The sequence below is a fragment of the Arachis ipaensis genome, chromosome B05, assembly GCF_000816755.2.
Source record: "Arachis ipaensis cultivar K30076 chromosome B05, Araip1.1, whole genome shotgun sequence".
NCBI lineage: Eukaryota > Viridiplantae > Streptophyta > Magnoliopsida > Fabales > Fabaceae > Arachis > Arachis ipaensis.
The window spans coordinates 140,160,909-140,176,059 of NC_029789.2; the positions used below are offsets into that span (position 1 = coordinate 140,160,909).

The following is a 15,151-nucleotide window of genomic DNA, read 5'->3' on the forward strand; positions in this document are numbered from 1 at the left end:
AACTGTTGCTTGTCCTCAAGCAACCAAAACTAATATAAGCTTAGGATGTGAATTTGTATGAGAATGAGAGATTGATTAAGCTTATGTCTCTTCTTATAGTGGGGTTTACAACTGCAATCCTGAATAGTTTTGGTATCTCACTTTACCCTTTGAAGTTCATAATGATTGGCATCCATAGAAACACAGAATTCAGATAGTGTTATTGATTCTCCTAGTTCAGTATGTTGATTCTTGAATACAGCTACTTTATGAGTCTTGGCCGTGACCCTAAGCATTTTGTTTTCCAGTATTACCACCGGATACATAAATGTCACAGACACATAACTGGGTGAACCTTTTCAGATTGTGACTCAGCTTTGCTAGAGTCCCCAGTTAGAGGTGCCCAGAGTTCTTAAGCACACTCTTTTTGCTTTGGATCACGACTTTAACTGCTCAGTCTCAAGCTTTTCACTTGACACCGTCACGCCACAAGCACATGGTTAGGGACAGCTTGATTTAGTCGCTTAGGCCAGAATTTTATTCCTTTGGGCCCTCCTATCCATTAATGCTCAAAAGCCTTGGATCCTTTTTACCCTTTGCCTTTTAGTTTAAAGGGTTATTGGCTTTTTCTGCTTGTTCTTTTTTTTTCGCCATTTTTTTCACAAGCTTTGTGTTTTTTAATGCTTTTTCTTGCTTCAAGAATCAATTTTATGATTTTTCAGATTATCAATAATATTTCTCTTTTTTTTTCAGCATTCTTTCAAGAGTCAACAATTTTAACATTCATAAACTTCACTATAAAAAATATGCACTGTTCAAGCATTCATTCAGAATCATAGAAAATACCACCACATCTAAGTAAGTGAGACTACTCTAAAAATTAAATTCAAATTCTCATGCACTACATCTGTTCTTCTTTCTTTTTGATTTCAAGTTTAATGGGCAATACATGAGACATCTTTCAGAATTAAAGTACTTAACAGAAAAATTAAACTAGAACCTATGAATCCACTAATAAAGGATCATGCAATAAACAAAACAAAGTAGCAGTAAACCAGAACATAATATAATAAAAGCGGGAAGGAATAAAAAAAATGAAAGGAACTCAACCATCTTAGTTATCCGAGCGGTCGTTTTATTCTTCAGGTTGTGCTCCTTTGTAAAGATGATTCACCTCCCTTAGTGCCATAAAATTAAACAGAAAACCTATAAGCGAAGCGTCAACACCAAACTTAAAGGTTTGCTTATCCTCAAGCAAAGAAGCACTGAAAATAAAAAGAAACAAATATTATACTGAAATAAGAAAAAAAGGATAAAAGAACAAGAGAGATTTAGGATTTGGGAGAGAGAATAAAAAATTAAAAACTGGCAGCGAATTTGTGGAGGTGTGCGGCGTGGGTGACGCGTACGCATACGGCACACGTACGCGTGGGTCGCGAGATTTTCTTAATGACGCGGAAGCGTCAGGCACGCGTTCGCGTGCCCTGGGTTTTGTGCGATTCGCGCGAAGCCAGCCGCGCGCATGCACAACTCTTTGTTCGCGTGGTTTGGGAAAAAATTCATACGACGCGTGCGCGTCATACACGCGCACGTGTGGATGGCCATATGTGCAATTGACGCGTACGCGTCAGGAACGCGTCCGCGGCACCAATTTTGTGCTTCTAGCACACTTCCTGCCCCAAGCTAGCACAACTCTCTGCCCAAACACTCCTTTATGTCGATTTTGCAGGTGATGCGTACGCGTCATTGACGCGCTCACGTGGATGGCAAAAATCAGAAACGACGCGCACGTGTGGAGTGCGCGTCCGCATGGGGTTGCTTGTGCTAAAGGCTTGGTTTTAGCACCATTCCCGTGCAACTCTCTGTTCAACTTTTATTTTTCATGCACACATGACTGACGCGTACGCGTCAGTGACGCTTGCGCGTCGTGTGCCATTTTTTTTAAATATTCGGTTCCTGTTCTAAGATAGCTGCATGATCAGAAAAATAGTGAAAACTCAAGAAAAATCAACTAAGTAAGAAAACTACTACTAGGAAAAATAACTAAGAATGAAAAGGAATGATCATACCACGGTGGGTTGTCTCCCACCAAGCACTTTTAGTTAAAGTCCTTAAGTTGGACATGTTGTGAGCTTCTTGTCATGGTGGCTTGTGCTTGTACTGATCCAGGAATCTCCACCAATGTTTGTAATTCCAATGGCTACCGGGATCCCAAACTAGGCGCATAACGCCTTTGAGCAAGTTGAAGCAAGTGACAAGGCTCCAAGAGTATTGATTGTGGGAATGAATTCCAGGGTCCCAAACCTTGCTTTTACACCCGTCTCCTTGTGGATCACCATTGTTCCCACCGGGTGGCAAGTGTTTTGAATTCTCACAGAGACATCCAAACAACCTTCTAAACCCATTTAATTGAGCTCTACACTAATCCTTGCACTTCAATTTGGAGCATGCAACCATCTTGAACCTTGCTTGACAACTCTTACTACTAACCATCTTCCTCTTACTCTTAATGCCACAAAGAGCTCTAAGTTGACCATCCGTCTCCAGTAGCCCATATTCAATTGGGAACGTAAAGGTTAAGGATAGGAATTTTACTCACTTGAATGTTATATTGGATGGTGATGGCTTTGGGAGAGGTCTTGCAAGCTCCACTCCCTTGTGTTCTTCTTTGAATTCTTCCACTTCTTTGCAAGTTTCCTCAATTTCAACCTCTTCCTCTTGGTATCTATCTTCTAATTCAATCTCTTCTTCATTGCTTACCAAGGGCATGGGAGGTTGTGCATCTTCCTCCTTTGTGGGTGCATCTTCCTCCTTTGTTTTTGCATCTTCCTCTTCTTCCATGTGTGAGGATGGAAAGTTATCTAGTTCACTGGAGTATGAACTCTTTTGATTGATTTCCTCACTTTCTTCTATAGGATCTTGTATTATATCTCTTGGGAAGGAATTTGCTTGCTCCTCTTCCTGTGATTTGATAATCGACTGCACATATTTTTTTATATTTTTGACACTTGTTTTTATATCATTATGCATTCTTTCATGAGAAGCTCAAGATCTGATGGTATTTGAAATGAATAAGGAGATGCTGATTCTTGATAAGTGTAAAAAGAGGATGGTTCTTGGTATGAATAGGGAGATAGTGGCTCTTGATATGGGTAGAAAGATGATGGTTCTTGATATGGATAGAGAGGTGGTGGTTCTTGGTGTGGATATGAAGTTGGTGGTTCTTGATATGAATATGGAGATGGTGGTTCTTGATAGTTGGAACATGGAGCATTGAAGTTTCTTTGGTTTTGGCTTTGCCAACCAAAATTCGGGTAGTTCCCCATTCATAATGATATGAATCACTACTCGAGTGTGAATAGTAACCCATATGATCTCTCTCCATTATTTTTCTTTAGCACAAAACACCAAAAAAAATTAAACGCATCATGTGGTAAACATGAAAGCAAAGAAAAAAGAACAGAATTCTAAAAATTAAAATAAGAAGAATTAAAATAAAACTAACTAGGAAACACCAAACTTAATTTCAGAAATTAAAAAAAATGTTAGTACCATTTATTTATTTAAAAATTTAAATATTTTTTTGTATTTATTAAATAATAAAAGAAAAAAATGAAAGAAAACAAAACAGGGGAGGGGGTTGCTACGAAAAAATAGAAAACAAGGGAAATTTTAAAATTTATTAAATTTTTTTTGAAAAAATAATAAAATAATATTTACTAAAAATTAAAATTAAAACGCCTAATCTAAATAATCAAACAACTAATAGTTGTTAATCACAGTCAATCTCCGGCAACGGCGCCAAAAACTTGGTGAGGATGTTGTAACCCACTAACTTACCGGCAAGTGCACCGGGTCGTACCAAGTAATACCTTACGTGAGTAAGGGTCGATCCCACGAGGATTGATGGATTAAGCAACAATAGTGTTTGATAGAATTATTTAGACAAACAAAAAATAGTGTTTGGAAGTTCAAAAGCATAAAAAATTAAAGAAGAGTTTGAAGACAGGCAGGTGAATAGGTGAGGAATAAAATATGAAGAAACAGTTAATGTTTCAGAGTTATCTATTTTCCGGATTGACTTTTCTTATTATTTTATTTTAATCATGTAAGATCTAATTTATGGCAACTATATGTGACTAGACCTTAATTCCTTAGACCTTTCTAGTCTCCTCTAAAATTCATCAACAGCCAATTCCTTGGTCAATTAATTCCAATTAGGGGGTGAAGTTCAATTCTAGTTATATGCCACAGAAATCCTAATTACCCAAACATAAAAGGATTATATGTCACGTATCCTATTAAATCCAGATAAATTAGAAATTTAGGAGAATATGTTTTCAAGCTGTTGTTCAAGTAAAGAGTTTTTCCAAGTTATACAAGAACGCATTTAGAAAGAGGGTCATACTTCCGTTCCACCCAAATTCATAAAATAAAGAACGAAAACAATTCTTAAATATAAATCAAAACATGAATTAAAATAGAAAAATAATAGTATCAATCCATACAATAGACAGAGCTCCTAACCTTAACAGTGGAGGTTTAGTTGCTCATGGTTCAGAGAAAATACGGATTGTAAATTGGGATGGAATGGGATCCTCCCCAGGACCTCTCCAAAGGAAGGAAAATTTCTCCCTTTTATAACTAATCCTAATAAATTTAAAATCTAATTTTTTTTAAAATTAAAATAATATCTTTTCCTAGAATTCAAATTTGAATTTAAATTCGAATTAATTTAAATAATCAAATTTTCAATGGATGGATGGGGACCACTTGTTTCGTCTATTTTGCAGCTTCTAATATGTGTTTTCTGGTCTGAAAACTGGGTTAAAACAACCCTGAAATCGCTCCCAGCATTTTTCTGTATTTTCTGCATGTGGCGCATGTCACGCGTACGCGTCGATGGTCTTTTTTTGCGAGTCACGTGGACGTGTCACTTTGCAAATCTTCAAATCACGCGTACGCGTCAGTCACGCGTACGCGTCGCTCCTCGCTGCCATCTCCTTTGATTCTTGTGCTGCAAAAACTCCATCAAATCCAGCCGAATGCTACCTAAAATAAACAGTATTGCACAAAACTTAAAATAGCATCCATAGTGGTTAAAATATAATTAATTCTTAATTAAACTCAACAAATTACATGCAAATTCACTAGGAAAAGATAGGAAAGATGCTCACGCATCACCAGGCATTCAAGACGGAAGTCCGACGTCTGGCCAGCAAAGCCCTAGGAGAGCACAATCAGGGACGATGGATGACCCTGAATTAAAGCCAGGCGTCTTCAAAGGCACCCGTCCTCATTAAGCCACATTGATTAGTGTTCATATGATTTCTTTCTTTTTCACGCACGTATGCTTCTTCATATTACTTGCACTTATTCCTAAAACTTTGTTAAACTATAAGTTTGGTGTAAGTCCTTAAGTTTGTGTTGGTAACACCATGAGTTTTTGGATAATAGAGAGCAAGGATAAAGAGAACAGTGGATATTGGGTAAGATGAATTCCCTCTAGCGGTTAGTTATTTCTTTTTCACTTTGTTTCGTTTTCCTTTCGTTTTTTGTTTTTCTTTATTTTCTTTCTTTTTTGCATGCATTACATCTTTCTATTTCTATTTTTTTTACTCTTTCTTATTCTTCATTTAAATGCTAAAAATTATTTGTTCCTTCAGTGATCAAATTGAATGGAGTGGTGGTGCTTAAGAATATGGGATTACATTTGAGGAATTTAAGATATTTGAATCTTAAGGAAACAAGAATAATCTTCAAAAACAAAGCTTTGAAGATGCATTATGAGAATTCAACCATCAATTCCTTGGAACTGTGAATGAAAAAAAGAAGAAGAAGAGAGAAAAAGAAGAAGTCTAGAAAGATCAAAGAAATCAAAAGTTATAAGGCTCTGAGTAGCAATGATTAGGGCTCAATAATGTGCCTGTGATGTTTGTGTTTTAAGAAAAGACTTAGGCGAATAAATTCGAGGGATGCCTTATCATCCGATAAGTTGGGCCAACTGGACTGGGATTATCGATTGAAAGCCCGCTTAAAGAGTCGCCTTAAGACAAAACATTAAGAAGCCCAAAGAGGCTCTGAGCATCAATGTTTGGATCGACAAAATCTTAATTATGTGCTTGTGGTGCGATTGTGTCAAGGAGAGGTTTAGGTGATTAGATCCGAGATGTGCTTTATCACCCGATAACTTGGGCCAATTGGCTCAGGATTATCGATTGAAAGCCCATTAAGAGCTGCCTTATGACAGGACACTTAGAGTCAAAAGCCGCAAAGATCTTTCTCCGAATTAAATGTGAAGTAACTAAATTAAAGTAACTATCTCCAAGTCATATAAGCTCAAAGAATTCTCATAATACAATTCGGATCTAAGTTTTTGAAATTTTCATAGCCTAAGTATGCAAGATTCAAGAATAAGAGAAGTCAAATGTAACCACAAGGATTATCATAAATTCTACTTTTGTTTTTAAATTAATTTTGTAAACTCTTCAATTCTTTTTAGTTAAGATAAACTCTGTTTACTTTTCTTTTTGCTTGAGGACAAGCAAAGTTTTGAGTTTGGTGTTGTGATGACACGTCATCTTAAGCATTTTTTAAGGCCCTTTTTCATTTGTTTTCTTAAGTTTTTCTTAGATTTTTTTAATCAATTTTTTTATGTTTTCTAGTGAATTTTCATAACTAATCAAATAGTTAGAGTTGTGTTAGTATTATTGTGTCTTCAGGTGTTTATGGCCCAAAATAAGCAAGAATTAAAGTCTTTTTAGTAAGAAAACATAAAAATCGGTTCAAAGACAGTTCAACCAGGCCCAAAAGAAAGAAAACTGGATGCCCAAGCCTTCAAGCATGGACAGCCGGCAGCACAAACACACGCCCGACGGCTATACACAGAAGCCCGACATCTCCTCCTCCTTCCACCACATGCCCGACGGCCATGTAAGCAAGAAAGGCGTCCCTTCCTTGCATCCAACATAAGCCTGGCGTCTCCCCTCCAATCCAAGACAAGCCCGGTGTCCCTCCTCCATTTGCACACACAAGTCTGGCATGCCAATCACAAGCTCAGCGTGCAATTGTTCCTGCAAGGCCAAATTGGGCTTACGCCCACATTCAAGGATGCAAGCTTGGCGTCTCCATACTACTCAACTCGCGGAATTCAATACTTGACAAGGCCCAAATTCAATTATCAAATCATTAGAAGCCTTAATCCAAAGATTGAAGATTCAAGAGATTAGTTATCATTAATTCATTCTAGAAATATAAAGATTTGGTTGTTAGGATTTGTTTCTATATTAGATTTGAATTATTGTTTTGTTTTGAATTTGAAAATAAGAAATTAGCTATCTTATCTTTCCGAGAGATAAGATTAGGGTTAGTTTTGAATTTGAATTCTTGAACTTAGGATATAAATAAGTGAACCTTGTTTACAAGAGATGATGGAATCTTCCACTGGAAGATCACTTCTCTCATACTTAGGATTAGTTTCTTTTCTATCATGAGTTACTACACCTCTCTATTGAAGGTTAGGAGCTCTGTTTGGTTTTAGGATTAATAATGTAAAGTATTTTCTTTATTTTAATTGATGCTTCTTTACTTTTTCAAGATTGAGTTTTGTTCTTCATCAATAAGGGTTAAAACTATTGGGAAATATTTTAATCTGTCATGGATCCTGATTTTTGGAAAAATTAATTTTGGAATTAGCTTAAAACTTATCTCATAATCTTCACTTGTCTAGATCTAGTACGAAGACGTGACATATAATTCAGCTAGTGATAGTTTTTAAAGGTTGTGCGGCTTAAAATCGAAACCGTTCTTCACCTCTTATCTCGATTAGTTGACCAAGGGATTGACGGTTAATTGGGTTTAGAGAAATTAAATCACCAAGGGATTGGGATTTAGTTATAAATGATTTGCTGTAAAAGGATTTTTTCATTAATTAAAATAAGAAACCATAAGCATTGTTCTTCCGAGAATCAAACATCTCCAAAGCCTTCAACATTCTCATCTATTGCTTTCTCTCTACATTCAAGCATTCTCCCAATTCTCTTGTTCAAGATCCACAATGCAATTTCTAAGTTTAATCGATCTAATTAGATATTTAATTAGATATTGCTTGTCTCAATTCGTTAATCCTCGTGGGAATGATATCCCCTTACTGTGGTATTACTTGAACGATCCGGTGCACTTGCCGGTATCCGTGAGCTTTAATTTTCGCTCATCACTGGGTCAGTTTAAACTAGTTTTCGATGAATTTGACTGAATTTTATCGGGTTTGACTGAGTTTGACCTGGTTAATTGCTTAACCGGTTCGAATGATGACCCAACTCGGGTTGATGACCGGGTGACCGGATTTTCAGTTTGACCGACCAGGTCGAACCGGGTTTGATAACTATGATCTGTGACAGTATTAGCTTCTCTCAAGGTATGCTTCCAACCTACATGCTGTAACCTACTCACCAGGATCTTAATGTCTTCTAGCAAAGGTTTAACAGGATGCGAATTTGGGCAACCTTCCTTGATAAAATTTATAGCTGACCAGGAGTCCGACTCAATGATGAGGTGCTGGAAGTTGTGAGCAACAGCAATACTAATCCTTTAACGATCCCCCACAATTTCTAATGAGTAATTGAACAGCTCCCCAGGTTGCAAGAAAAACCCAATATGTACCTACCTAAATGGTTTTTGAAAATACCTCCACAAGCTGCATTCTTGTTCTCCGAGAATAAGGATCCATCTATGTTTAATGTGGTGTAGTGCTCTGGGGGAGGCAGTCACCTGATTAGTGAATTAATATCCTTGCTGGTACGATGCAAGGAGGACCGAAACTTCATGGTGCACATAATTTCATCGCTCCGTGCTCTAATTGAACTCGTCGCAATAGTCGGCTTCACCCTTTTTCCTTCGAAGATAAAGAAGTTATGATAGAAGCAAAGAGAAATGATAGTTACTCCAAACTTACAAGCCTAGTCACTTATTGCTGATAGATTCCTAGTCAACCAATCCTTGAGGCTGAGGTTAAAGAATTCGAACACAACCTCATGAGGTTTCAAGAGACTCCACACACACTTGGCATAGAAACAATCTCTGAGAACATGAAAGGAGTTCTCTTCTTGACGGTTACATCTGGGAAAGTTGGCATCCGTTACTAGGTGTCTTCTCCTTCTTTCCACATTTGCTAGGATTGTGTCGTTAGCAATCAGCCACATGAAGGAATGAATTCTTTCTGGATCGCACCACTTCCAAACTACCTTGAAATTCGATATGAATCTGTAGGCTGATTTGAGGCTAAACGTCCCATCAGAAGTTAGTGTCCAAGCAATAGAAACTGGACCCTTCCATGGAGACGGAGGCGATAGTGCTTGGATTCTTCTCACAATGTAATCAGGGAGCCACTCCTTGAGCTTACTCTCATACCACTCACCTGAAACCGAAAGAAAACCAATTAGACACAAACTTGATTTAGAGTCTGTTATTACCTGTTCTGAATATTAGGTTAAAGATCCAAGATTGGGTATCCAGTTATGACTCCAAAACTTAATGTTAGCGCCATCCCAATGCGCCAGATATTATTTCTCATCGACCCCCTTCCAAGCCGAACATATCTCTTTCTAGAGATTCGAGGAGTTATTTTTCCTTTCGACCCTCGGCAGCAAATCGCTCCCACATTTGTATTTGGCCCTAACCATCCTTGCCCATAAAGCATCCTTTTTCATCATAAGGCTACTCTTCATCATAAAAGATTGATTAACTTCACAAGCACGGCGGATGCCAAGCCCTACCGAAGCTTTTGGCCTGCTAAGATCCCTCTAATTGATGAGATGAATTTTTCTAGATTGTTCCGTCTCTCTTCAAAGAAAATTTCTGCATTGATGATCAACCAAGTTACTAGTAGAAACTAGTAAAAGAGCAGTTTGCATAGTATAACTAGGAAGAGAAGAGAGAACAGATTTTACCAGTGTGGTTCTTCTTGCTAGATACAATGAAGTAGCTTTGCAACTATCTAGTCTAGAGGTTATATTGTTAATAATGTCACTGTATGTGTTTTTCGAGACCTTGGAGTGGAGGAGAGGAACACCAAGGTACTTCCCCAAGTCATCAGTTCTAGGGAACTTAAGGATACTGCTTATCTGACTTCTCACATTATTACCCATATTATTCGAGAAGAAGGCACGTTTCTTTTCATTGCTGACCTTTTGACCTGAACTAGAGCAGAATGCCTCAAGCACCTTATTAATAACTTCAGCTTGGTCCATAGTTGCTTTGGCAAAGAGAATTAAATCATCAGCAAAACATAGATGAGAAAGCTCAAGGCCCTCTCTGTTCAGCTTGATGGGCTTCCAAAAGCTATGATCTACACCAGCATTAATAGGATGGGAGAGTCTTTCCATACAGAAGACAAAAATGTAACGGCAATAGGGTCACCTTGCCAAATTCCTCTTGAAGGAGAGAACTCGTCCAAGGTTTCCCCATTCTATAGAATCCTCATCCTCACAGATGAAATACAACTGGCTACCATTGAAAAACTGAGAGGGCATCCCAATATCATCCAGAGTGTCTTCAATAAAATTCTACTTGAGTTTGTCATAAGCCTTTTCCAGATCGATTTTAATCACCATCCATCCTTTCAGACCTTTTTTATTCCTTATAGTATGGATAACTTTTTGTGTAATGATAATATTGTCAGAACTATGCCTCCCTAGGATGAAACTACACTGGGTTGGCCGCACTAACTTTTCCACAACCCCCCGCAGCATTTGGGCCAAAATTTTGGTAATCACTTTGTACGAGATAAATTACATAAGCTGATAGGTCTCATTTGCTTTAGATTAGTAACAGGCTCCATCTTAGGAATAAGCGTAATAAGCGTCTCATTTAGCTCTTTGATTTCCTAAGGGTGCGCAAAAATATTCTCAATCATCGTGCACAAATCCAGTCCCCCAAGATCCCATTTATTCTGGTAAAAGCCTACATGAATACCTTCTTTTCCCGGAACCTTGAAGCTACCCATGATGAAAAGAGAATCTTTAATTTCCTTGTAGTAGACATTACACCAATCAGAGTCCTATCTTCATCACTTAATGCCGAAAAAGCACATTAATCACAAAGGAAACATTAAGGAGATAATCACAATATAGATTGGTATAGAAAGTTGTGGCCATTACTTCAAAGGTGTGACTATCATGTATCCAATTACCAGCCTCATCCTGCAAAAAAGTAATCTTGTTCCTCCTTCTTCTGGCCATAGTAGTATCATGAAAATATTTAGTATTTCTATTGCTGTACTCTATCCATTTGCATCTAGATTTTTGAAACCATAACATCTCTTCTTGGAAAAGGAGCTCTGCATAATCTTTCCAAAGAGTAACTTAGAGATCTTCCAGATAAAGATTGTGATTCACACTCAATCTATTCGTGATACTATGCAATCTCGTTAGAATTCTACTTTTCCTTCTAAAGATAATCCCATAGACAGTGAAATTTCATACTTTAAGAGAATCTATAAAGTTCGTAACACCTTGGGACCAATTATTTTCTAATGATTAGTAATCATATTATTGAAGTCCGGATGGGATAACTAAGATGCTAAAAATCTAAATGGCCTTCGCCATTTGTTAGGTGAGGGAAAAGTAAAGAGTTAGAGATAGAGAGGAGCATGCATGATTAATCTAGGTAAGTGCTTTATCGTAGCTTCCAAAAATCTGATTTGCCAATTCATATTGCTCAGACTACGATCTAATCTTTTGACCAAGTTCCCTCTCTTCCAGATAAAAGGATATACTGAGTATCCCAAGTCTAAAAGTCCATAGTCAGAAACACACTCCTGAAAATCAACACATGCACCATTAAATTGAGTGGCTCCTCTTCCTTGTCTTTTCAAAATTATGCATAAGCACATTGAAATCCTTAACCAGGCACTAAGGGAGACTATTCTGCAAACTCAGCTTCCTCAAGTTTCTCCAGAATTCTCTTCTATGTACTCTTTGAGGACCCCCATACACTACAGTAAAAACCGTGGCTGTAAGTACTTTTCCAGCATCCTCATATATATGAATTATTGATGACTCTACAAAATATCCACTCTCCATTCATCGAAATTTCACCAAATACTTCCAGAGTGTCCTCTGGCTTTCTTTATAAAACAACTGTCAAAATTAAAGGCAACTTATTTCTAATATTAGTTCCTTTATCCCCCACTAATATAAGTTTCAAGGAGAACAAAAAAATTAACATGATATTCTTTTTTAACATCTCTAATTAAAACAGTAAAAGAACTTCCACCAACACCACGATAATGTCAGAATAAAAATTTCGTTAAAAGAAATAGGAGAAAGATGTCACCAGAGATGCAGATCAATTAGAGTGTGGCTCCCCACTGGTCAAGATCAAACCGAGTTCCTTAGAGTTACTCTCACCGTTTCCTGATGATCCTGGATCTTCAATCATGGGGTTAGGTGGTTTATCAGGTGGATTCTTTCCCTGACAATTTGCAGCCATCTCCTCCACATTAGTGGTCATAGCCAGTTGAAAAAGGTTCGGGTTGTTGTAGGAAGACAACGCCATTTACTTCGCCATGCCTTCTTTCATAATCTTTTCAACTTCAAAAGCTTCCCACCTTTGCATGATGCCCATTCTGTGAATGATTTCACATTCCATGGCTTCCCTTTCTAGATTTTTTAAGCTCACTTTCTCAATTAGAAGAGGAACAAATGTTGAGTCAGAGAGCACCAAGGTATGACTTTCAACTAGTTTAATCTTCATTTTTTCTTTGTTCACTTTTCCTGGCCCATTTAGCCCATTCTTATTATTTCTAGCCTTCTTACTTATTTGGGAATTTTTTCCAGCCTTCGATCTAAGAACCTTGTGGAGGGATTGGGTTGGTCTTCCATTTTCTTTATGGACTTTAAGTGGCATTAAAGTACAAGGCCCATGTTGCTCCACTCTAGCATCTAGTCCACTTTGCATGGATTGCTCCACGTGAAGCTTCTCATGCACAATCTTCTCGTGGATTTGCTCCATATCTTTCTCATTAAGAATAATAAAACGTGACCTGTTAGAGTTTCTAGCTTCCAAATTAGAAGGAGATCCTTTCTTATTATTAGCACCCTTAATTCCCGCGTTAAATCTTACTTACTTTCTTATCATCATCCAAGGTCCGAATGTCAGGGGGATCTTGATTTACTTGCCTTTTTTGCACCGATTCTAGGGCCTCTTAACCACTGCCACCCTTGCCGGCTATGGATGTGTTCTCCGGCATCACCTTGTGCTCTTGAGCTTCACTGCATTGATCCGATCGATGGCCATATTTACGACACGTAAAACATATAAGATGTAATCTCTCATATTCAACGTTTAAAGTATGATTGAGAATGGAGATTCTTGGAATTAGTTTTTTTGTTAGGTCCAGTTCAACACAAATTCTTGTAAATCATCCCCGAAAATGAATGGAGGTTGCACGATCAATCTTAAGCGTAGTCCCCAGGTTTAAGCATACTTTCCTAAAAAAAGATGATTGTATAACTAAATCGACAGGTTCGGGATACAAATCAAGGCAGCAATCTTCTTGACTATATTCTCTTATGAGAGAAAGAAAGACCTCCATCTCTAAATAATTAGGTAGTGTCCCGCTATCATCTAAGGTCCTTCCATGAGCGCATGGTTATAGTCTTCTTTACCAGTAAGTTGAATCGAAAAATAGTCACGATCCATATCAATAACATTAATTTTACCTTTTTAAATCCAATGTCTATTAAGTTTCTGTTCCATGAACGCTAAGTACACTCTTTTTTCAAGGACTTTAACAATGAAAGCCATATCCCATGGCTTACACCACTCCTCAAATTCATTCCTAGGGATTGGAATGGTCGGATAGTAGTCAAAATGTTTATCCTAGTGGAGTTCTTTCTCCTCCTTATACCAACGATCTTTCAGGTCTAATGCATCCTCATCAATAGGCTCAAACACATTTTCATTAGTATCTACCGATGAGCTAAGGAACAATAAAAGAAAGTCCTTGTATGAGACTTTTGGATTGTCACCGATACCTCAACTTTCTCCATAGCCACTTTCATAGAGTCTCCGAACTGGTTCAAATCAATACCTTCCTGAACTTTCACTTTTTTTTAACTTCATTGAATCAAATCAAACTCTTAAAGTAAAAATCTTAGCAGAACGTTCTTTTATCATATTTCTAAAACCAGTTAAATTATTCTAACACTATAAAAAGATTTGTTATCTAAAAAATATAATCATAGTAAATATCAACACTTCTAATAACAATAAAGCGATATAATTTTATCTTATTTTTATTTAATTTTAATGTATTAATAATGTCAAATATTTTACACAATCGTATTTTATCATAAACCAGTTAAATTATTCTAACACTATAAAAAGATTTGTTATCTAAAAAATATAATCATAGTAAATATCAACACTTCTAATTTCTAATAAGCGATATAATTTTATCTTATTTTTATTTAATTTTAATGTATTAATAATGTCAAATATTTTACTAAAAAACGCTCAAGTGGAAGCAGGCAAGCAGCTATCGTCGCATAACCTAAAAGGCTAAAACCCAAACTAAAACCCTAATTTTCGCAATTCGCAATTCAGTGAGTAGTCACTGACATACGCAAACTCCTTCTCCATCTCCAAAAAAATCTTTCCTTTCATATCGTATGGGTCGCCGAAAGAACAACAACGATAACAACAGCATGAACAACCACCTTCGCTTCCAAGACGCCGACGAGGTTATCCAGGACGCCGCCGAGAGCTCCAACCTCGACGACCAATCCATGTGTGAACCTGAACCATCAGAACCATCGTTTATTGATTCCGATGACAAAACCAGCGCCGATTATTATTTCGATTCCTACTCTCATTTCGGTAACTTTTGCTTCTCTCTCTTTACTCTCATTCTAATTATTTAATATCCGCTTCTGCTCAATTTGAATTCCCTTTTGCTCAAAGTTCCGAACTTTACATCCGGGCTGTTGTTTTTTGCAACCTGAAAAATTCACGCGCTTCAGCTTAATCTCATTTGTATTTGTTCTTAATAGGATTGTTTTCTCATCTTAAATGTGTATATGTGTTTGCAGGAATTCACGAAGTAAGTGTGCTCAACTTGGATGCAGGCTGGTGTATTAAGTTTATATTTTGTTTGTTTTTTTGCCTTGAA

At 37.2% G+C, this 15,151-nt stretch overlaps 1 protein-coding gene and 1 long non-coding RNA gene across 2 annotated transcripts in view; one reads left to right on the forward strand and one right to left on the reverse strand.

The window, feature by feature from the left end:
• On the reverse strand, positions 8,896 to 12,704 carry LOC110262618. The gene is made up of 2 exons (XR_002347490.1): positions 9,927 to 12,704; positions 8,896 to 9,834 (listed from the first exon to the last, which is right to left on the reverse strand). It is a non-coding gene; the product is annotated as an uncharacterized LOC110262618 (long non-coding RNA).
• LOC107644476 (protein arginine N-methyltransferase 1.1) overlaps positions 14,589 to 15,151 on the forward strand; it is a 4,442-nt gene continuing 3,879 nt past the window's right edge. Inside the window, exons 1-2 of the mRNA XM_016348342.2 lie at positions 14,589 to 14,859; positions 15,072 to 15,082. Of these exons, the coding sequence (XP_016203828.1) occupies positions 14,652 to 14,859; positions 15,072 to 15,082 (219 nt within the window). The 5' untranslated portion in view covers positions 14,589 to 14,651. The remainder of the gene's footprint in view (positions 14,860 to 15,071; positions 15,083 to 15,151) is intronic.